At 40.5% G+C, this 24,510-nt stretch overlaps 1 protein-coding gene across 1 annotated transcript in view; it reads right to left on the bottom strand.

Annotated features, from left to right (window-relative positions):
* Positions 1-1,456: 1,456 nt before the first annotated feature.
* Positions 1,457-24,510, bottom strand: part of cxadr (CXADR Ig-like cell adhesion molecule) — a 52,634-nt gene continuing 29,580 nt past the window's right edge. The window contains exons 2-7 of the mRNA XM_084730528.1: positions 21,131-21,300; positions 14,012-14,216; positions 7,072-7,227; positions 6,825-6,947; positions 5,227-5,365; positions 1,457-3,180 (exon numbers count right to left, since the gene is read on the bottom strand). Coding sequence (XP_084586654.1) covers positions 2,898-3,180; positions 5,227-5,365; positions 6,825-6,947; positions 7,072-7,227; positions 14,012-14,216; positions 21,131-21,300 — 1,076 coding nt within the window. The 3' untranslated portion in view covers positions 1,457-2,897. The remainder of the gene's footprint in view (positions 3,181-5,226; positions 5,366-6,824; positions 6,948-7,071; positions 7,228-14,011; positions 14,217-21,130; positions 21,301-24,510) is intronic.

Raw genomic sequence — 24,510 nt, forward strand, 5'->3', positions numbered from 1 at the left:
TACCAGCACAGAAGCTAAGCAATGTCCTGCTGGGGACAGAAAAAAAAATCAATATCACTTTAAGTGTATGCTATATTTAGAATGTTTTCACAGCTTCACTTTGGTGTTAGACAGCTTTTCTGAAGTGATACCACCATTACGTTGTAAGCAAAATATTGCTCTCTTGCAAAGCAACCAAACTCCATAGGTAAAATTTGTAGTTTTACCTCTCACATAACAGGTGTTGCTGGTCTACTGCTGCCTCAATCTGTTAGTTGTTTTGTATTATTGTGTGACCTTGGTGTTTTTAAAAGATATGTCAGATTGACAGAGTCACACAAAAACTCAAACAAACTAATAGCTTGAGGCAGCAGTAGACCAGCAACTCCTCTGTTCTGTGAGATAAAATTACTGATTCCACCTATGGAGTTTGGTTGGTCTAGAAAGGGCAGTTTGTGGCTCATTTAAGAAGCAGTTTCCTGTAAGAAAAGACTGTCTGATGGCAACGTAAAATGGTGAAAACATCTTAAAATACCTTTTGTTGCTGACCCTGTCCACAGCAATACATTGCTTAGCTTATGTGCTGGTGTGACTCTCGGCTTATCCATACTTGGGGTGTGTCAACTGCCATCTACTGTAGCTAATACACGTTTCTAGTGGCAAGTAGGGGTGGGGGAAATTTCCGATTCTTAGATGCATCGCGATTCGGACGTGGACGAATCTGAATCGATTCACAAACGTCCAAATTTCGATTATTTAAATCTGTTAATTAAAGTGATACAGAAGCTTCTAAATAATGTGGAACTAAGAAGCGCGGTACGCGTCATCGCCGGGACACTTTGGGACGCGCACCTGGAGCGACACGCGCACAGCGGAAAACAAACATGGCCGACCGGCAGCCACCTCGCCATGAGGTCCGAACAGCTCCTTCTAATTTAAAAGCAGCCGTGTGGAAACACTTCGGCTTCTACAACGTCGACGGCGGAAGCGAACTGGACAAGAGCCACGTTATATGTAAGTTGTGTCGAGCTAAAATAAAATACTTTGGCAACACAACAAACATGAGAAGCCGTAACTCGATTCCACCCGACGGAGGAGTCGGGGAGACGGCAGGCTGCTGTTGCTGCGGCTACTAGTGGCTACTGTTGGTACTTTCCAGTTTGCACATATTTCCAATAGTTTAATAAAATATAATCGAAATGAATTCTTATTACAAATGCGCTGTTTTTAAAAATTGCAAGTGACGAATGCTTATTCAGTGAGACAAAAAGAAATGTGTTTGTGAAAAAGTGCATCAATATACATAAAGATGCATCAATAATCGTTTTATAATCGAATCGTAGCCCCTGAATCGTAATCGTAATCGAATCGGCAGGTGCCCAAAGATTCCCACCCCTAGTGGCAAGTACCTCATACAACCCCAAACCAAATGATCAAAACTATGCCTTTAGGAGTAGAATAACCCAAAAACTGCAAAGACTGTCCTATGGCAATTTACTCTTTCCAACTGAACATTTATACCACCCAGTACTGACAGACTGCAAAACGTATTCAAATCAAAGTAGTTGTAAAGGGTATTCAGATCAGTACATTTCAGCTTTCTAAGGCTTTTCACATTCGTCTCCCTTTGTGGGCACTTTCTTCATGTATGCAGGCTTTAGATCCTTCATCAAAAAGTCCAATTAACGCTACAGAAGCCATGCAAGGTTTCATACTGACCACAGAGAGAAGGTTAATCAAGACACTGGCTTGATGTAATGCAAATAAGGAGGATTACACATGGTGGACATCTGATGGGGTGACTGATAGTACAGATGATGATTAAGTCTCTGTGCTCTGGTCCTGTTAATGTGGTGCGTGTGTGTGTTCGGGAAGGCCAAAATGTCCTGGTGGTCACAGGGGTTAAGGGCCTGTTGACAGTCAAACACAATCAAAGCTGATTGCTCAGTGAACCTTGCTGTCCAGCTAACCCCCCGTACTTCCCAATACACCATCTGTAAGATCTCAGGAGGAGGGATGGGGGTCTTTTATTGTTTTTTAAGATCACTCAAGAAGCAATAATCCACCCAATCACAAGATGTTTTGGCCTGAACCACCCCCTCACCACCAGCCAATCCAGACTCCTTCAGCACCCCCACCCCAACCCAGACCGGACAATTCAAACAGAAAACTGTTCAACAGAAAACGGCTGACCTAAATAGACATATTTCAACTGAGTTGAAGGATTAATTCAAATCTGTGGGTTTTCTTCTAATAAGCCTGTCTTTCAGTTTGTCCAAAGGTCAGAACTTTTTACAATAAATTCATGGAATTAAAAATTTGTCAGATTAGAGAGTGGATCGCCTGGAAAATGATCATACTGTTATGTAGGCATTATAGGATGATAAATGAACTATACATTTCCCAAACTCCCATTCACACACATACACTTATATTCACGCAAACATACAGCTGCAATTCTATACATACATGCATGCATACAGCTGTACATCTGGCCAATTAGGGGCCTGAATCTGTTTTGAACATACAGCAAGGGCCATCTATATTTAAAAAAAACATGCATTCACTTATGTACAATATAATTTGTATATTGACCATTCTGCTTTATATCCATTTTTCAGTGAGAAAGTCCAGAAAGTAAAATTCATAAAAGTTTTTTTTTTTGTATTTGCATTTGATAAAAAGTTAATGTGCTCTGTTGTGATTCCAGTACGACTCCATTTCTCTTCTCAGCACCACAGCAGAGCCAGGTCTTCATAAGAGGAGTATACTCCCATTTGTAAATAATGAAGAGCTATAAGTCAGGCGAGTCAGCCCACCCCAGCTCTTGCTCCTTCTTCATTGGCTTGTGTCCTACTCCCTTCCTCCGTTCCCTACCCTTTGTTGCACAGTCCATTCCATAAAAGAGGACAGGCTAGCTAGACAATTGAGCCGTCCCTGTTCTGGGCAGGGATCATGACAGGGATGGCCCCCATGCGACTGAGGTTGGGGCCAGCCATCTTGGCAGCACTGGGTGGGGGCAGAGGGGCGTGGCTTGGAGGCCTCTCGTACTCCTCTGATGAGGGGATCTTGTCGTACTGCGGCTTCAGCGCATACTCATGCAGGTTGGAAGGCGACATGGAACCAAGTGAGGAGCGCTGGCTGCCCACGGTGAAGCTGCGTGCCGTTGAAACACGACTCTTAGGAGGGGGCACGTCCTCTCTGAGAGGAAACAGAGAAAGCAACACATTTAGACAACAAAAAAAGGTTGTAAGGTTGACAAAAGCATCAAAGTATCTATACTTTTTCAATACCACATGTTTAAAACCAATACTATACTAACATTTGATAGTATTGAAAGTGCAAAAGCTATAACCCCAATTCCAAAAAGTTGGGACAGAGGCTACAACAGAGCGCCCATGGCATCATGGGTAACTATCACATCTGTGAGGGCCCCATAAATACTGAAAGGTACACACAGGTTTTGGAGCAATATATGCTGCCATCCAGACAACATCTTTTTCAGAGACTTCCCTGCTTTTTTCAGCGAGACGATGCCAAGACACATTCTGCACATGTTACAACAGTGTGTCTTCATACTTGTGGAATTCAGGTACTAGACTGGTCTGCCTGCAGTCCAGACTGTCTCCCATTGAAAATGTGTGGTGCATTATAAAGGGCAAAATGTGACACCGAGACTATTGAGCCCCTTAAGTCTTACATCAAGCAAGAATGGGGAAAAATGTCACTTTCAAAACATCAACAATTAGTACTTACTGAGTGTTAAAAGAAAAGCTGATGTATGACAGTAGTAAACATGCCCATGTCAAAACTTTTTTGAAACATGCTGCAGGCTCAGAATGAGTGAAGTTTATTCGTCTGAACATTAAATATCTTGTATTTGTACTGTATTAAATTTAATACAGGACAAAACGTTTCCAAAAAATGCATTGCATTCTGTTTTTATTTCCATTTTAGACACAGCCCAACTTTTTTAAAAAACAGGGTTGTATATAAAAAAAAAAATCTCAGGGCTCATTCAGTCTACTGTCCTGCCTTAAATTTGGCTTGCAGCATAGCAAAACCGTACCAGCACCGTGTGCAGGTTGTTTGTTTGTTCTTTTTGCTGTGGTATCAAAAGACGTATCAAAGCATATTTTTAAGAAAAAAGTACTCGTATTGTATTGCAAATAAAAATTCTGGTATCGCGACAACTCTACCCTGTAAACTCACTTTCATTAGCTCACCTGAACGTCAGAATAATTGAACATGGGAAATGATTATTTTCGGGTGCTATAAACTGTACTGAAGCCTGGTGATACACAGGTATATAAAAAGTCTGGAATGTCTGCTGCCCACAGTGAGGAAAACAATGAATACTCTAAGAGTCTGCATGAGTCATTTCAAGAGCGAAACATGATTTGACTCAATAAAGAGGCACAAATAATTGGAGTTGGCCCGTTTGATTGGTCGGGGCAGCGTCTGCACTGCTCAGCTACACTGACTGTGTAACAGCCTGTAGAGGTTGAGCTGAACAACCAAATGCAGCTATGCCCTCTACTCCCTCTGCCACCACATTAACAACTAATAAGCAGCAATAATCCAGTTAAATGCTCAATCAAACTGAGCCTGAGGGGCCGCAGCTTGTTTGGTCCATAGCTTCATGCTGTGGCGTTTCAGCGAATGTGTGTGTCTGTGTATACGAGACAGGACCAGTGGTCTAATCCTCTTTGTCCTACAGCGTGAGCAGTGTCACATTGTGGTCTTAGACAGATTCAGTCCACAGCGGAGTGATAGTAAGCCCAGGGGTTGTACAGAGCCCACGGGCCGGATGGAGAGTTGGATGGCGAGGGGAGGGGGGTTGGGGTAGGTGGCTCTGGAGGGGGGTGAGGGGGGCAGCCAGCAGCAGACATGAGACAGGATCCACAGAGCAAACAAAGCTTTCAAACTGATTACCACAGCTGTTTATTTGAGGAGGGGTAAAAAAAGAAAAACGCTGATGGAGAAAAACCATTTTCACGGTTGTTGGGGCTTTTGGAGACATGTTAATGTGTGTGTATGTGATGACCACAGGTTATACTACATTGGGAGATGAGAGTAATAATCACATGTTCCCTATGGCATTACAATTAATCCAGTATTATACAGCCTCAGACACATTTCTCATTATCTAACAAAAAAGCAAACAGTACCTCAAACTATTCTTCCATCAGACGGCAGCTTTGTGTATCTGTGAGCCAAATCTCATTGATGTTTCTGTGAGTGTACCTGATCTCATTGCAGATTTCCTTCTCGTACTTCTTCCTGTGACGGGCGCGGCAGCAGCAGAAGAGGATGATGGCAATAATGATGAGGATCAGAAGCACAGCAATTATGGCTCCTGCAACGATGCCTGCGGTGTTGGGGGCTGGACAACACAAGAAGAAAAGGGGTGGACAGTTTGGTAAATATAATTTGGGTCACGATGACTTAAGCATAACTAAGGGTCTGTGTCCAAAAAAGACCACAAAATATAGAGCTGGATTATTTTCTAAGGCAAAGTGGTGCTTTGACTATGGCTTTGGGTGCTCATGACTCATAATGAGTGAGAGACCATTTTCTAGCATCTAGCATCTTTTCTCAGGTAACTATGCTGAAAAAGTTAAACATTTCCAAGTGTAATTACCCATGTCAATCAAGAGATCCTCCAACCTCTGAAGCGCAAATTACACTTTGCACATCTGCATAACCGCAGGGATCAGTGTTATGTAAATTTCATTTACGCATATATATGCAGAAAACAAACCTAATCTACACAGAAACATAGTCCATTTTGGATTATGTCTGGCCCTTAAGGACGAGTTTGAAACAGAAAGTGGATCAAAGGGTGTTAAAGAAGTGCTGAAGTTCAGCAGCAGCTTAAACAACACACTAACATGATAGCGGTCCTGAGCTGATAAAAACTTTACTCTACTAAAATCAATACTGAAGTGTCCATGCTATTGTATGAACAGTATGCTCCAGCACTTAGCTACACCTGCCCTATGCTGTAGAATTTGACCAGAATGTGGTACCATGGCATCTCAGTAAGATGCTGACACTGCCTAAACCCTCAACATTGTCAGTGTGGTACCACATCGTTTCAAGCAGAAGCTGGCACTCGGCTTGCTAAAGCCCATTCATTTTCTGTTTTTAGCCGTTATAAACCGGCAAGTTTTTATTGCCATCACATTCATTTTCTATTTGTGGTTAATGAAATATGTAAAACTAGAGCTGTGGCTGTACATGTGCTAACACTAATAAATGTACTACCAGTGCAGGTGCATAAAAAGTATGCATGTGCACTAAAGTGAATATGTCAAAAATTTACAATAAATGCACGAAGTAGTTCCTGATAGTATAATCTAGCCTGAACTTAGATGCAGCACATACATACAGTAGATTGTTAGGCAATACTTTGAATCAAATACTGGCAGACTAATGACTTCCCACCAGCCTTAGATGTAGTAGTAAGATCGTCACCATGACAAACATTACACCTACTAAACATCAGCAGCAGCTGTTAGCATGCTAACATTAGCATTTAGATCAAAGTACAAATATTATATATGTATATATATATATATACACACACATATACATACATACATATGCATATATATTGGTGTTTGCACCCCTACCTCTTGAAGGTAGGGTTACAAACGTAACGAAAAGTACCCGCACATGGTACTGCCCTAGTAGCAAGATTTTGTAGTCTAAAAGTACAACTGTGAGTAATTACATTAACCAGCTGATCAGCAGTTTTGAAAGGCAGTCAGACAGTGGAGCAACAGATCTAAATGTCAAACAGGTCAGTTAGTACATTAGTAAGTTTGTTGGGTACTCACGAGGTGTTATGTTGAGATGCAGAATACACTCCTCAGTGCCAACACGGTTGCTGACAGAGCAGCGGTAGGTACCAGATGCGCTGGCAGATGCGTTCTTCACATTAATGGTGCCTCCCACAGGATCTGCAAAGAGGTCGAAGGACACATCAATGAAGAGATGACAGTGTTAAATGGAAAGACGACCTGCATGTGGGACTTGAAAACTGTTCTCTATTGGTTTGGGATTGCTTGTGAAAGGGTCCATTACCCAACACAGCGGTGGCAGGCAGCAGCTTGCTGTCACTGGTCTTGTCCCAGCTGTACTGCAGGGGGTTGGTGCCCTCACTCGATAAGCACCTCAGAATAACGTCTTTGCCTTCCTGTGCAGGGCCTTCCGTGTAGCACCTGGGCTTGGATGGCTTCACTGTGGATAGACAAGGGATGGTGAAAAGTGATGGAGAGAGGTGAAAAATAGCAGACACAAGCAGGTGGTCACATTAGCTTGGAACAACACAGTCCTCGTGCTGGCCTCCCTGTTATTTTTCAATCTTTTATGTTGTGGGCAAGTTGTGTGTGTGTGTGTGTGTGTGTGTGTGTGTGTGTGTGTGTGTGTGTGTGTGTGTGTGTGTGTGTGTGTGTGTGTATTGTGTTCTCCTGAAGTTGATTTCCGCCCTTGTTCAAAGCAGGAGTCATCAGCGTAATGAGAGCAGTAATCAGAGTAATTGATACAGCTGCTGTCATTACAGGAGCTGTCACTCAGGATAATCACAAAGAAGAATGGAGCCGTGTGCCGCTGGACACACAAATGCACGTGCACATAGCGTTCAGGGTTAAAGACAGAGGCAGAGCTTTCTGTCTTAAAGCCCAATGTGTGCAAACACTCCACGGTCAGTCAGGGTGTTGGCAGGAGATGAGATGGGGGATTCGAAAACAAACAGAGCTCCAAATTAAAAGCAGACCAACTCCAGTGAAACGCAGACACACAGTCAGCCAGGCGAGGAGAAACAGAGAGAGGGAAAGAGACTATGAGGGGTAATGTTTGGATAGAAAAAATCTGCGGCGGCAGTCCAAGTGTGCTCTGTGTCCGCTGACAGAAAGCTGACATCATGGTGTGGTAATAATGGGGTCTGTAACAACAAAACCCTGGAGTGGGGGCTCTCCAGATCTGAACCAGGTGTCAGGCGGGAGGGGGGGAGCTTTGCAGGCAGAACCGTAAGGATTAACAGTAGACTGACAGCACTGAGTGCTCCTACTAATCTAATAAACACACACAGGGTCAGGGCAGAGGGGGTAAAACTGAGAGTGGGAGAGCAAAAATTAAGCAAGCGCTGATGGACAGATGGCAGAGTGATGGGGGCCAAGGCTGCACGGCTCCTAACTCACTGGCCGGCTCTTTGCTGCTGATGTGCTGCACCTACACATTCACACAACACACAGTAAATGTCAGAGAGCTATGACATTTTGAATGCATCTTTTAAAGGTGAAAGTCAACTCGACGCGTCCGAGGGCTGTAACACGCAGCTCCTCATATTAGGACTGCTGTCCGACGAGCAGATTTATTTGTTTGAAAGATGAGGTCAAAGAAGAAGGTGACAGAGGCTGGAGGAGCACAGAGAGATAAAGGGCAGAGCGATACAGCCAACCTGGCGCTGGTAAACGAACAATGAATGGAGATTTATGAGTTGCACAAGGCTATCTTGTGGACAAGATAAGTACAGAGGGATTGCTAGATTGTGGTATTCACTGCGGTCAGGAGGTGCACAACACCAGAGTGACGACTGATTGTTGAATGGAAATGTGAAATCGAAGCAACTAGTGGGCACTACAGCCAAGCTAAGGGATAGTTCGGGTTATTTGAAATGGGGTTGTATACAGTACTTATCCATAGTCAGTGTATAACCTGCAGTAGATGGCTGTCGACACACCCCATGCAGGAGCACCGGTGTAGAAAGCTCAGTAAGGTACCACTGTGGATAGGAACAGCAGCAAAAAATTAGTATTAGTGTGCTATATTTAGAATATTTTAACCACTTCACCTTGCTGTCAGACAGCTGTAAAGCCAAATATTGCTCTCTCCAAACTAATCAAACTCCATAGAGGAAATCAGTCATTTTACCTTGCCAAACATAGGAGTTGCTCGTCTACTGCTGCCTTGATCTTTTAGTTTGATTGTGGTATTGTATGACTACTAGGAGGTGTAAGAAAATATTGATACACTTGAGTATTGTAATATTATATTTTTTGATACTGTATAGATTCTCAAAACACTGTATAATGACATTGTGCTACATACAAAGATGTGTGTAAAGTGTTTCATTTTGCATTGTGTTTCAACCCCTGACCACTAGAAAGCAGTGCCATTATCTATCTTCACTGTTTGCAAAAAATAAACTTTTATGCATACGGTGGTTTCTTTATACTGGCAGTTTTCCTAAAATTAGATTAAAAGTAGCAATACATTACATCACCATGTTTACAGTATTGCAATATATTGAGCCAAAACCCCTGTATTGTGATTCATCTGTATTGTGTGTTTTTTTACATGAGCATTTAAGACCGCAGTAAATGTTTTCGTTGAAAAAATAAGAATCATGATCTCAATTCTTAGGGAGAAAAATTGTGATTCACATTTTAAGCTAGAATCGTGCAGCCCTACTACAAAGCTCTTGTTCTGTGGGTTAAATTGACTGACTTCAACCATGGAATTTGGTTGCTTTGGAAAGAGCAATATTAGATTACATAACTGTGGTTTCCCATCAGAAAAGGCTGTCTGACAACACAGTTAAGTGGTGAAAATATTCCAAATATAGCGTGCACTTCTTTTTAAGTGGACCTTATTATAAGTGGCCTCTTACTATTGACCCAGTCCACAGCAGTGCATTGCTTTTGCTTCTGTGCTGGTACTTCTCTGCTTCTCCAAACTGAAGGCGTGCCAACTGGCATCTTCTGTACTGACTATGGATAAGTACTTCAGACATCCCTTCATTTAATAATCTAAACTACCCCTTTAAAAAGATTGGGTTCTGAGTTCTGTGGTGAGGTCCTGGATGCAATGAGGGCTGTCTGGACTTGAGACAGGCTGAGCTAAATGATTGGCTGTTGAGCGTATAGGTGGGTTTAGTCAGAAACAGTTGTGAGAGTTGCTGACATGCAGAGCTGAACTGCAGGTGGCTACTCTGCTTTTGTTAACTTCAATGTCCCGCTGCAACCGGAGGAGAATACACAACAAGGGACACTCTCTCCTGTACACTACCTGGACACCATGTACACTGCATGTGTCAGCATGTGTGTGTGTAGCTGCATATGACAGTGTTTGTGACAAGCCACAGCAGCACCCAGTGTATAAATTAATTGAGGTGTGTTCATGTTTGTGCACACACATGCACGCATGTCTCCCCTGTTCACGGGACCGTCCACCTTGTGACAAGATCAACCTGAAGGTAAAATGCAGAGCAGGCAAGATGTCCTCGCCTCTCCTTGTCAGTGTTTCCTGGCTAAGAACACCCCTGCCCCTGGGGTCAATAGCTAGCAGCCTGTCAGCCTCTGTAGCCTCCAGCTATGTCTCCCTTTCATGCACGCACATGCTCACACACATGCACACAACACACACAATAGCTAAAGACAGATGTATTTTATCTAGGGATGGGTCATGAGTGTCAAACTTTCATTTAATAACAAAAAATCAAATAGTTTATAAAAATATCAGTCATGCACGAGTCCTAAAATAATTATATGACAAGTTCAATAAAAAGTCTATGTAAAATAAGTTAAACTGAACTACATTATATATTCAAGATTCATTGCTATCAATAACTGTCCAAAATTGTAATGGCTGTAAAATCTTAGAGAAGAAGAAGGCAATAAACTCAGTCATGTTTAATGTGAGTGGCAAGCCAATTTCAGTGCCTATATATAGTTTTGGTACTAAATAAAGATGAAAACGGAGAAAATGGGATTTATGGTTGAAAAGAAGCAGTAATACAGCTTAAAAAACAGAGATGTAAATGAAAAAGCAAGTGAAAAGAGAACCACCAAAGTACTGTCAGTATCAGGAAGAAAATGTTTTAATAAGATTAACCTCACCAAGATGACACTGATGACGCAGTGCTGTATTGTATTGTTTATATAGCCTTTGCACTGGCTAGGGGACACTTAGCTGAAAAATGTTACAATATTGAAAAAAGTTTGAGAGCCACTGCTTTATGCAACTATTGTCCTGTCTTTAAAAATATTAAAAGCATAGATTCTCTGTGGTACATAAGCTCTATCTAGTGGTATGCAGAGGAATGTCAGGAATATTTTTTTAAAAAGAAATAAAACCCAATGCTAACAAAATACTAACAAAATTATTAAACTAAACTAACTTCAATAAATAAATAAAAATAAGTTTTGTCTTGCCTGCATTTTTGTTTTACTATCAATTAGCTACATCGTCATGCATGTAGCGCACATGTACATTATCCATGATTACAGGTACTTATGAACTAAGCTGTAATGGCAAGATAGTAAGTGGAGGTAAAATGAAGAGAGTGAAAATGAATGCCTCAAAAACACTGCAGTCATATCTTGTACTTGGAGAACTAAATACATTTGGTGCATGGTGTTTTAGAAATAGTCAAGAATTTATTACCACTCTTAACTATGATTTAGGGCCAAAAATCTGCAAAATGTAACATAGGTAAAGCTAACATAGCACACTTGAACTGACACTGATGTTTTTTAGATTGCCCCTTTTTTTAGGTGATAAGTTGGATGTTAATTATTTATCATTGATTAATTAATTTGCCATTTTTGATTTAACCAATTAAAAATGCATTAACCAACAATGTATGTTTTTCTCCAATCTCATCAATTATTGATTGTCATCATGTTAAAGTGCACTAAATTTGCCACCGTAGTTACAAGTATACATTTTGCTGTTGAACCTGACCACAACTATACTGTTGACTGTAGGTAATACACTGACTATGGTTAAGTACCTCATAAAACCCTGCTTCAAAACTATCTATATAGTTTTGAAACTATCTATATAGTTTTGAAGCATATTTTAAAACTATATTTTAAAATATTAGATATGTTCTCATAATATTGACAGTGAAAACTACAACAATATAACCACTATTGCAAATAATTAATTTGAAAACTTAATTGACATCTTAATACAGGCAGAGGTAATTAAATAAATAACCTGGATCAATACAAATCATTTTAAAGTGAACAGTGTCATCCTGTCTCTTTAAAAATGTGGACAAACCTCAGAAATGGAGTCGATGCACTCAGCTGGCTTTTTATTGCACAGGGTGAGATGGGTGACACATCAGAGTTGTATAAGTCAGATGATTCACGCCCTAGGCAAACACACACTCACACACAGTGGCCTTGCTGATCGGTCAACTGACTAAATGATGTCGAAAGTGAATCGCCTCCCGAAACCCGCCTGGTATTTGCATATGGGAAAAACAACCCACATGCGCTGCATTAGTGTGTGTTGTGGGATAAGCTGCGTACTGAGCTCTTATCGCAGCCCTGTTATCAGAATAGTTTCTCCTCTCTAAAGATGGGGCGGGCTTCAGAAAATGGCTGCCTGTTCTTGTTGACATGATATCATGTGTACAGAAGTGACTGCACTGCACCAACTAGCTCAACCAGACAGACATGAGCTGTGAGAAAACAGGTTCCTCAGATGTGGCACTGTGCAGCCACTAAGCACTTCTCTAATGAAAGAGATGAATGACCACAAATAATCTGATCATTAACTGTGGCTACAGCTGACCCAAGAACCTCTGACACAGCCTTCAGGGAGGCATTTTTACATAAAAATTGATCTGAGCAGAAGCAACATGGGGGAAAAAAACAGAATCACTGCTTGTACACCGGCTGTGTCGGCTTCTCCTCCCTGTAACAGTTTCACATTCCTCACCAGTGAGGGAGGTTAAGCAAGTCTGCTGATCTGTTGTTCTCATGCTTATTTTTAAACTTTGGTCAGTGTCATTGTGTCATAGTTTATCATTTCATCAAGCCTGTACAGTTAACAGATCATGTATAAAACAAAAAACTAACAGCATAGGCTGAGGCTGCATGTTAATTAATAGAGCTGCATAAAATGGTAAAAAACAAACAAACAAACATGCTGCAATTATTTTGACAGATTGTGATTGCAATCTGACTTGAAATTAGGAATGATCATCTCTGCATCTTTACAGTACTAAAAATTGCAGCAGCACTAGGTTATGAAGTCATTTCGGTGGTATTTTGTTAAATTGTTCATTCCTATTAATCATCATTGTTCAGTACCAGTCTAACATGATGTACAATCAAATCCCAGTTATTTACAGTAAAATATCCAGTGCTGATGCATTTCTATTATATTCCACTCATTCAGGCTCTTCAAGTATCTGTTTAAGTATCAAAAAACAAGTATCTCCTCATAGAATATTTCTTGAAACAAAGTAACTGATTGAGGCAGCAGTAGACCAACTACTCATGCGTTCTGTAAGGTATAACTACTGTTTTTGCCAAAAGACTGGTTGCTTTGGAGAGGGAGATATTTGTCTCATATAACAGCGGTTTCCCATTGGAAAAGTCTGTCTGACAGCAAGGTAAAGCAGTGCAAATATTCTAAATATAGTGTACATTAAAACTGATAGATTTTTTTAGGTGTCTAAACCTAACATTTTGCTGTTAACCCTGTCCACAGCAACTTTCTTCAACAGCAGTCCTGCTATTTCTCCACACTGTGGGCATATCGACTACCATCTCCTGTAGATAATACACTGACTATAGACAAGTACCTCATATAACCCCACTTCAAAAAATCTAAACTATCCCTTTAAAGTATTCAGTTGATTTAAAATGGGAGCTGTGATTGAAAAAAGGAACAATAAAATAATTTTTGTTCATCAAGACTAATACATAACTACAAATCACGACAGCAAAAAAATCTGGATTATCATTTTAGACATAATCACAGGGCATCCAGGGTGAATCTAGAATTGAAGCAAAAAGGGTGCACTGCTCTACAGCCTCCAGGAAGGTTACGCACTCAATTTTAGAAGGGATTACATCGAAACAGGCAAGGAGGGCAAAGGGTGTGTGATTTAGTGCATTTAAACTGCGTGTAGTGAGAAAGAGAATTTACCCTGTGAAGAGGAAAAAAAACAAAACAAAAAAAAAACACTATATTGTTTTCTGTGGTTGGTTCCACTCACCCATGACGATCAGCAGCATCTTCCTGCTGCGGATCCCGGGAGCCTTCTTCACTTTACACTGGTAGGTGCCCGAGTCCGACGACTTCAGTCCCGTCAGGTTGATGGAGGCGTCACCATTCTTGGGGTCAGCCGAGTTGAAGTGGACTCGGCCCTTCATGGGCTCGTAGTAGTCCTCATAGGCCCTATCACCTGAGTACAGGATCACCTTGACATGGAGTGCGGGAAGAAAAGTTTGAGTTAAGAACTTAAAGGACAGATATGTAATATATTTACTGTACTAAATCATAAAATTACCATGATATGTCACCAGAGAATATGGAAATATGCTAAGCTGAAATACTGGCTTCTCTGACACTACATCCAGTATGCTCTCCTTTGAAATTTCTGTTCCAGTGCAAAACATCTATTTTTGTTTTGCCTTGTGTGATTCTGCTCATTTCCAATTTCACATTTATTAACTTTACATGGAGCTAAAATTAATCAAAATGCTCACAGAATGTGTTTGTCTGTAAGTGTCTATTTATGAGCTGTAAGAAATCATTAATAATCTTTAAGAAGCAGTGTGTATTTTCAGAACAGTGGGCTTTTGTTTTGGGGCTGTTTTGGGCTTAGTTTTACACTGAGAGAAAATAGAGCACTGCAGGAAAGAATCCTAAAACCCTGAAAGGAGTTAGCATATTTGCACCCCTGGGTCAATGGGTTTTTGAATGTATTTTTCGTTATTTTCCAGAAATAAGGTCTGTGGTGAGCACAGTTTAAGAGATTTTCATATATTGTTCTCAGGAAAAATAAAATATGTTAGTAACCCATTGCTTTACACATTACAACAGCTGATGGAGTAACTCTTGAATTTTGAGGGTTTAACATAACTTAAAAAAATGGTTGCCAACAGGTGGCTAAAAGAGAATACAGCAGTTGTTCCGGAAATTAATCATCATCACGTCGAATGCTAGTCACTTAGTGGGGCAGATGTTGAGTCATGCGACTGGGGTGTAATTTGTTTATAGCCTAAATGCTTTTTACTTCTGGTGACTTCATTCAGGCTTCAAAAATCATTTAAAGTGATGCTCATTTGTGAAGATTATCTTGCTGAAAAAAAACATGTAAAAAGTATCAGAAACCTTTGTTTGCCCTTTGTTACTTTCTGCACAAATCCAAAATCCAATTGAAAGCCCACTGGCTTTTGTGGAGGGAACCAGAGCGATGCTAACTTCTGGGTTGGCCGATAAAAATATGCCATTCCTGCAGCACTAGTTATAAAAAGGTAAACAACTTCCAGTGTAGGACTATAGTGTATACAACTCTACTCCCTGCAACTCTAGGGCTGCAACTAACAATTATTTTCGTAGTCTTTTTTTTTTGATTAATTGATCAACAGTTGAATAGTAGAATGTATTTTTAATTACTCAAACTGATTAATCAGTTACCAAAATAGTTGGCAATTAATTTAATAATCGATTGATGGATAATGGATTAATTGTTGCAACTCTAGACAACTCGCTGTCACATATTTCACCTTTAAACCTGCTTAAAATTATGTATATGAAAATAAAAGTCCTTCCAGAAAACAAATAAAACAAAGGCCTTGAAATGATGGTTGTGTTCTTTCTTAAAGTAAAGGCTGTGCTCAGTGAACCAACCAAAGTATATGGAAAAGAGAAAACCACCCTCTCTTTTATCTCTGCGATGCCCTTCAGCCTGGCAGCCTGTGCTGTTCTGCCCTTCCTGTGCTTAAGAAGAGTGAAGGTGGAACAAACAAAGCCACCACTGTGGAGCCAAACCAACACCTGCTGTGTCAACAAAGAGCAGTAGCCCCCAATTCTGTCCAAGCACCTCCTCAACCCACACACAGACACACACACACACACACACACACACACACACACACACACACACACACACACACACACACACACACACACACGCACTGTCTCGGTCCTGAAAGCAGCAAGGAAATGCCTAGAAATAAAGACCAGGTGGAGCCAGCGAGAAACCTCAGTGCTGGTATCTGGGGAGGTGGAGGAGGAAAAAAACAAAAACACAAGAACAAGGAGGGTAAAAGAAAAGCAAACAACAATGAAAAGAGTTCTCATTCTCTTTCATAGAGATATATAGATATTCTTCCACATTTCCATGGAGACAGTCATCAACAGGCTTTCCTGTGCCACGATCAACACCAGGCATATGCACAGCAATACCCCTGGGTGGAGAGGAGGAGAAAGGAAAAGACTAAACATGCAGGAGGAGAGGAAGAATAATGAACCCATCAGCAGAGGCAGTGCACTCAAAGGAAGCACGAGAGGGGCAAAACAAAAGGAAACAGAGTCAGGGAGGTTCTCATGTGTGTGCAGCAAGTTGCCTTTCTGCTCCATTTCCAACTGGAAGAGTTCATTCCTGGAGCTGCAACAGACGCCATGTTCATCTTGTACATATTAGCCACGTAAACAGGTAATGCAGTTAAAATTCCTTCTGGCTCTCAGGGGAGGGAAACCTTCCCTTCGAACTTCACTGGGGATCAGAACATCAGCAGTAATAACAGCAATATGCGAGATGAGAGCACGCAGGAGAGGAAATTAAATTGCCCTGAGCTCAGCCAGACAAGAACTCTCACTTGGGCTCGACCACTTCACAGGCACACAGATGGGAGCGCTTACACACATGCACACCTCTCGCGAAAAAAAAAAAAAAAAAAAAAACTGAACTACACAATAACCTTGAGAATCATGATCCAATGAAAAAAATCCCATAAAGAGCCTGGGGAATGAAAATGAAAAGGGCAAATGACTAGACAAGCTGGCGGGGGCTGGAAAGGACAGGAGAGCAGCACTGTCTGTGTGCTGCGTTTCATAACAGGTAGGACGCTCAATGATACAATCGCCACCTGGCCCGGCCGTTCTCGGCGGACGGATCGTGCTGCGGAGGTAAAAGACCTCTATTGGCCAGGATTAGTTTCATCAGACACATGTAAAAATGAGGTCATTGTCATGTGATGCTGTTGCTCAGGGAGGGAAGAGGAAGAGCTGCAGATCATTTGAGAGGCAAAGCAGAGAGCCGCGATACCTGTATACTCTAAACAACCTGCAGAGCTGCAGCAGTGCCGTGTCTTTGAGCTCCCACAGAGGCTTTTAACTTGAATGACTTCAAGTGCTGCTGCTGCCACACACTTTCACAGGAACAGCTCTGTTCCACACAGCTATGCAAGGTTAAAACAGAATCCCTGCCTGAAAATGGATCAAGTGTCCTTCAGTGCTGAGGCTGTAGTAGATAATGTAACAAAATGTAGCCATGAGCATTCACCATCATCACTAATATACAACCAACAACGCAATTTTCACCAAACGCTGTCATGGCTTTATGTCCAAATCCTCCAATACTTTGTCAACATGCACAAATTCCTGTTGCAATAACTTCAGTAAACAAAAGGCTCTGCTGCTGCACCCAAGGACAAAAGAGACAGTTTGTATGATGTGGGATAAAGCGATGCACTTTTAATGTATTTTTCTGTGCAAATTCCTTTCCCATTGAGATTTTGTTTTCATAATTGTTTTCCTCGTTGTTCTCACAGTGGTGGCACACCCTCCTTTCAGCTAATCTGTAGCCAAGCAATGAGAGCCAAATGCAAATGACTGTTACTGTAGGCATGCCTGGCATCTCTCATTCAAGCCCAACAAAGCAACATGCATTAGCTATGCTTCACCACCCTCAAGACGGCCCTGATGATATGTGGGATATGTCAGATGAAGGAGGCCATCATTCCCCACCAGATACTGGACTGAATGGATAATGCTGTGGAATTACCTCTGATTGCATCAATGTAAAGAAAAGGCAGCTAGAATATATGGTGCATTAGAGGCTAAATTTAACACTTTTTCTGTGGATGTCCACTCAGTGCTGATGGTCAATTCAATCAATTGAATCAATAAATTCCTCAGTGCCTACATGTACCAGAATTGGGGTGTAATAATTTCAATATTACATCAACAATCAATTGAAATGTGTTTTCAGTTTCAAAGGCAGAATTGGCAGCTTTCCCAGTGTGTTTTTTGTTCTCTGAAAATCTGAAAATGTAACTGACAGCTGTCAGTAGGGCTGTGTACTGGCAAGAATCGGGTGACACAATGCAACATATGATGATACTCTAAACAAAGTGATATATTGCTATTTTTAATTTAATTTTAGGAGAACTGTCATAAAATAAAGAATACACCACCATATGTATAACACATAACAGTTAAAACAGTTAAAAAAAGTAAACGTCTTTATGAACTCACAACAGGGATGCCAGATAAGAACACGGCTATTTAGCAGTTGTGGATTTAAACAGAACACAAACTTAAGAACGGCCACAAATCTTTGCATGCATCAAAAATCCCGAGATAGTGTTTTGAGAAAAACATAATATCATATATTCTCAATATTTTCTAAACCCCCAGGTGCCAAAATACTAATAGCTTCTGGCTACCCAGAGGAAGAGACAAGAAATCCAAGCTGAAATAACCTTTAATTCTTCCTTAACACCAATGACATCACTGCAACATCACAGGGCAACAGACGAGCAACAGATTTTGCAGCAAGGAGAACTTCAATTGACTGCATTTACCTTCAAGACTGACTGGCCATCAACATAAAAGGTGTGGAATTTTCCCTTTGATATGAACAGAATTTTTAAAGTAAGGGTTATTTGTGCGTCCCAGGCACACTACACAGCCCATCTCCCTGCTTGCAAAACCAAGGTTTCAAGTTCCCAGTTATCGGACCCTGTGGACTGATCCCGTCTCCACTTTAAAGTTTTATCTGATAGTGGCGGTGCCTTTAAGAGCAGCCTGGATTTGCTCGTCTCAAGCCATGTGAGCCAAGGTTCACCATGCTTTCTGAGCATCCCGGAGCCTCTGGCTATAAAGTTTAGCCTTCACTCTCATTTCCTTGCCTGACCTGGTCGCTTTGGTCCCCGCAGATCGGCCTAATCCTATTTAACACTGTCACATATATTAAAGCAGCCCCTTGGAATTAATATGCTACTAATTACAAAGCGTTTACTCTGAGCATGACTTCATGTTGGTTAAAGGCTATATGAATGGGAGCAAATGTGTGTGTGTATATATAGCGAGCAAAATCTGATAGGTCAAGGGGAACAAATACGTTCAGAGAGATATGTCGGGCTTGTTTAAATTCCTACAAAGGTTTGGAAACATTAACGGGTGTGGAGATAGAGCTCAGCAAAATGGCACATTGGAAAGAAAATAAACTGTGGAACCAGATGCAATTTGGTAAAATCTGATATATTTCTACAGCTGCATTCAGCCAAGAAGAGGAAGAGGCCCAACTGAGGAACCACCCACACTGAACTCTGTACTCTCTTGTATCATCACTGAGACACTGGAAAATATGAACTTTTAAAAGGGATGGTTCAGATTATTTGTAGGGTTGTACAAGGTACTCATCTATTGTTAGTGTATTATCTACAGTAGATAGTGATGGACACACCCTCAGTTTGGAGAAGCAGCGGGATTACCAGAATGGAAGCTAAACAATGTAATTCTGTGGACAGGGTTGGCAGCAAAACATATTTTAGTCACCTAAAATAAAAAAATCAATATCAAAATCAATATGTTAAGTGTATGCTGTATTTAGAATATTTTCACAGCTTTACCTTACCACCAGACAGCCTTTTCCAGTGGAAAACCGCTGTGATATAAGCCAAATATCACCCTTTTTCACTCATCCAGACTCCTTTTGCAAAAACAATTTCACAAGTCTTAATTTTACCTCCCAGAACACTGAGGTCTGAGGACATAATCAAAACTGATCGTGTTTGCAGCACCCAGTGACAAGCTGTTATGGTCCACCATAGCTGTAAAAGGATCTATATAACAGCAGGTGATAGCAAGGTAAAGTGGTGAAAATGTAGTGTACACTTTAATTGATACTGAGTGATACTAGTCCACAGCAGTACATTGCTAAGCTTCCAACACCAGGACTCCTGCTGTCATCTACTATCCATAATACACTGTCTACCAAGAAGTACTTCACACAACACTACTTCAAAAAATCCAAACTATGCCTTTAAAAAGCACTGACATCAATGTCTCATCATGAGAACAACTGATATATTAAGAATAACCAATAATGATAGACCTATTTAACTCCACCTCCTTTTTCTCCACCACTCTAGTTATAATGAGAGTAAATCAGAGTAAAAACAAAATGGGTTGAAGACAAATAGATGGGAGTAATTGGTGTCTCCTCAATGGCACAACTCCAAACACAGGAGCACAGAGGTCTACCTGGGCCAGTGGACAAAGGACAGTGAGTGGCTGACAAAGACAGAGAAGCCTAATGATGAGCCTGTGACCTATTTCTAACATTCAGCCAAAAAAAAACCCTAAAGCCACAGGATACAGGATGGAAAAACAGAGTGGAGGAGAGGGATGAGAAGGCTTTGTGACAGGTAGGTGGTGGGGGGAGTAGAGAGCAACGGGAGAGGACCACACCGCTGGAGCGATCTGTAGCAAGAATCTGTCTCTATGGCTGTGAAAGCCCCGAGGGCGTGTGGGGATCCTGCGGAGTTGTGTAGTCTTCCCTTTCCATGGCTGAGGGCCATGCTGGAACGGAAAGACAGTGCCTGGGATAAAGACAGCTCCAATCGCTCCCACTCCCATGTGTCTGTGAGAGCACTACACACAACAAATGCTCAATAGAAGTGTATGTGGCTCAAATTACATTTTTCTTGTATACTGTATGCTTCCTATGTTACGCTACACACCTAGCATAGAAGGTGTATTGCATTTCACTTAGTGCAAAGCCACACAAAGTGCAAACAAATGAGAGGCTTTTAAAGTCTTTAAACCTATGAGATAAAACAAATACTGATTTCTGTTTTTGACGTATTGTTGAGCATGTGAAAGAACTTCTAAAGCTACAAACAGAAGATCAGGTTAGAAAAGAGTCTATCAAGTACTTAACAAAAGGCATGAACAAAGCTTGACTTCTTTGAACACAGATAAAATGAGTGTGCTAAATAAAGTTGATCAGAGGACAAATAACTGCCAAATTTACTTTCATTTGCTATCTTTGAAATATAACTGTATTTTCAATGTTTGGGAAAACATCTACACATACCACTTTGTCTTCTTTCTGGTTGTCGGAGGACAACAAGCTCCACTCGATGTCCAAAGGTCCAGAATCTTCAGGGGCCAGAGTGAACTGGCAGTCCAGCTTCACACTCTGACCACTGGCCTTCTCTATGGACGTTGGCCCCGTGGATGTAATCTCCAGACCAGAGGCAAAACCTGGAACACAAAGAGAGTAAATTGTCAAAGCTGCAACATGTGGAATAATAAAACAACTATACCTGCAAGTAGGTACAATGGGGTCCAAGCACTCTGTGTTCAATTAATTAAATTTAAAAAATTTAAAGACCATTTTAATATTACATTGAATGCAATTATTACCCATAATACAATCATATCAGTCACAGAATGGAAGAAGAGCCAGTGGGACATTAGGTCAAGAACATTAATAGACCTATATTAACATTTATATCACATTTTTGTCAGGAGGTTCCAGTTGTATATAGAATTGGGATTTTGATTTTGATGCCTGCTATAAGCTGTTTATTAGAAACTAGAAGTCACTCAGTAGAGTGCAGATCTCTGCCAGGCAACAGATGATGAAGCACCTACTGCAATGCCACAACTGCCAGATGCAACCAGTTGGGATTTGCAAAGTTTTGAATAAAGTTTCTATTAAAAACTTAGTGTTCTATGGTTAATTTATGTAAGTCTGTTTACAATAGATGAAAATAACAGATTTATACTGCATAAAAAAACACAGACATGAGACATGAAAGTACCCACCCATAGAGCTAGAGTCTGATTGATACTAGATTTTATGGGTCCAATGCAGATACCGAAATTAGTAAAGATATGAGTAAAAATCTATCTGATATCTATATATCTGCTGATATTCTTTACACAGAATATACTATACAGAATAAACAGTATGTACAGAAACACAAATTTTGTCAGTGATCCTTTAAATGTAACAAAGATATGTAATGAAGGCAGGATCTCTTACAATTTAATAATAAACCTGATTGTCCAAAATGACATGGAGGCACTACAACAGTAAAGACTCACTGGCATTTTCATAATTATAAATAACTATGACTAAAGAAGAACACAAACAAGCAAACTATATGTATCTATTAAACCTGAAATCAGACTGAGTAGTGCTTTACACAGAACCCATTTTCATACTTGTATCTTCAGGTAACAGGTCAAGGGACCCACTTGAAAATGGTCAGGTCTGTTTTGCCCTTGCCAAAATTTAGCCCAACTTTGGAGTATAATCTGTCCCCCTTCTTGAAGCAGGTCATCTAGTTTCATATGATACCAGTACAACAACTCGCACACAACCATACAAATGATTCCCTCCAAAAAAAAAAACATCCACACACTGTTAATTAGCCAAACATACTCTATAAGTACTATAAGTACAACATTTTAGATACAAAGTTTTTACCAGGCATTTATTTTTCCATCTATTTTTTATAAGTTTGTTTCACACAGTTGGATCTCTTGTGTTCCTCTCTAGCTTTGGCAGCACAAACAGCTTTTCCTTTAACTGTTTTCAAGTGTATTTCTGATTCATTGTAGTTTGTTCAACCTGAGACCAAATTAGCTAAACCTCTGTAGTAATAGTTGCCTGCAGTGAGCTTAAGAAAAGACAGATGGACCTGTGCTAAGACAGACAGTCCATCAGATCACACACTCACAGCTGTTACAGTTGAAAAAGAACCTTTATCATTAACAGGTTACTACATCAAGTTGATTGATACGTTTTTTTTGTTTGTTTTTGTTTTTTTGTTTTTGCTGATGTTTGCACCTAATTTTATCACTTGGATGCAAAGTTGATGAAAATTGTGTCTAGAGACTTGTCTTACAGAAACATTTGCAGGCAGCTGTCAAATGTTTGGATTCAGGGACCATGTCACTCATAAAATAAATATGGCTACATCTTGTCTGAGAAGCAACTCTTAAAATATGCATAATGTAAATCACACAGTGAAAAAAGGAGACTAATAGAGCACAACACAGCTTAGCTGTAGGAGTGGTGATTATAATGCGGAGAAACTGTAGCCCATCACCAAACTGGAGCAGACTCTTAAGCATTTATTCTTAGAACGTATAAACATAATTTCTTGGTGACATCAACTGGTTTAAGATTCTCCATTCAATAAGAGATTTAAGCCGCGGCAAGGAACACAGCCCATAGAGAATGGAGTTGTCACATGCTGCCTCGACACATTAAAATCCTTCTGACAGCCTGCCACCTTCCAGTCAGCATGCGGGGGGAGAACAGCTTTAGAAAAGAAACAAAAAAAAACAGAAGATATCACCACAATATGCTGCTGCTAAAAAGCGCTGTAAATGTGCTACACTTATCACATCGCACAAATGACAACAAACACATGTAACTGAAATTTTCTGCTGATAATAAAAGAAAATTTCCAGCCCATCTATAAAACATAGAAACCATAACATTTTCCTTCATCTACATCTGTACCTCATTTAAGTGCTTTTACACAAACTGACAGATGGAGCCGACTCTAATGTGAAAAGATAATTGGTGAAACAGGAGCCAAACCTGGCAACTATGCACACTTTGTTAACCTCCTTTCTTTTCCTGGAAAGGTTCCTTTTCTGTTTACAAGGCTTCCATAATAGACAAACAAACGAGTAAATGCATCTATGCAAACACAAGAGGATCTCAACTAGTGTTCAAAGTGCTACATGTACACATGTTCTCTTGTAGTACAGATGGTGTACTCTAGGGCTAAAATCACTTTTAAAAGTCAGCATGAGCAACAGAAACTTGCACTGCCTTCAGTCCTTCAACTCACCTGACCACTACCTTTGTTTTATTAATTTGACAACATGGCAGGTGGCCGACATGAAGGAGGGCACTCAGCAGAACAGCACCCAACGCTGTGTCAGTTGCACTGCTTCTTATTCAAGTCTACAAACAGTATGAGCAAGGTCAAGGTGACGAGCTAAGGACTTCAACTATGCAACTTACAGGTGAAATATTAAACACCCTAACGTTCAACAATGAGTACTGCACTCTAGAGCTGCAACAATTAATCGGTTAATCAATTGGCAGTCAAATATTACATTAATCTTTAGTCCCCTCTTATAGTGGACAAAAAAAGACATTTGAGGATATCGTCATGGGCTTCAGGACTAACTAGGACTAACACTGATTGACATTTTTCAGAATTTTTTGTCATTTAATGGAGGAAACAACTAATTGATTAATTGAGAAGATAACTCAATAGATTAATCAATAATGAAAATAATCAGTAGTAGCGCACTGCTCATACTCTGGGGATGGAGGCGACTGCTTGCCAGCTTCACTATATTTCAGACTCGACATGAATAACACTGACATACGCAACACATTTTGTGTTATTGTGTATTTATATTATCCAAAATATT

This window comes from Lutjanus erythropterus, chromosome 11 (assembly GCF_056507025.1).
Source record: "Lutjanus erythropterus isolate fLutEry1 chromosome 11, fLutEry1.hap2, whole genome shotgun sequence".
NCBI lineage: Eukaryota > Metazoa > Chordata > Actinopteri > Lutjaniformes > Lutjanidae > Lutjanus > Lutjanus erythropterus.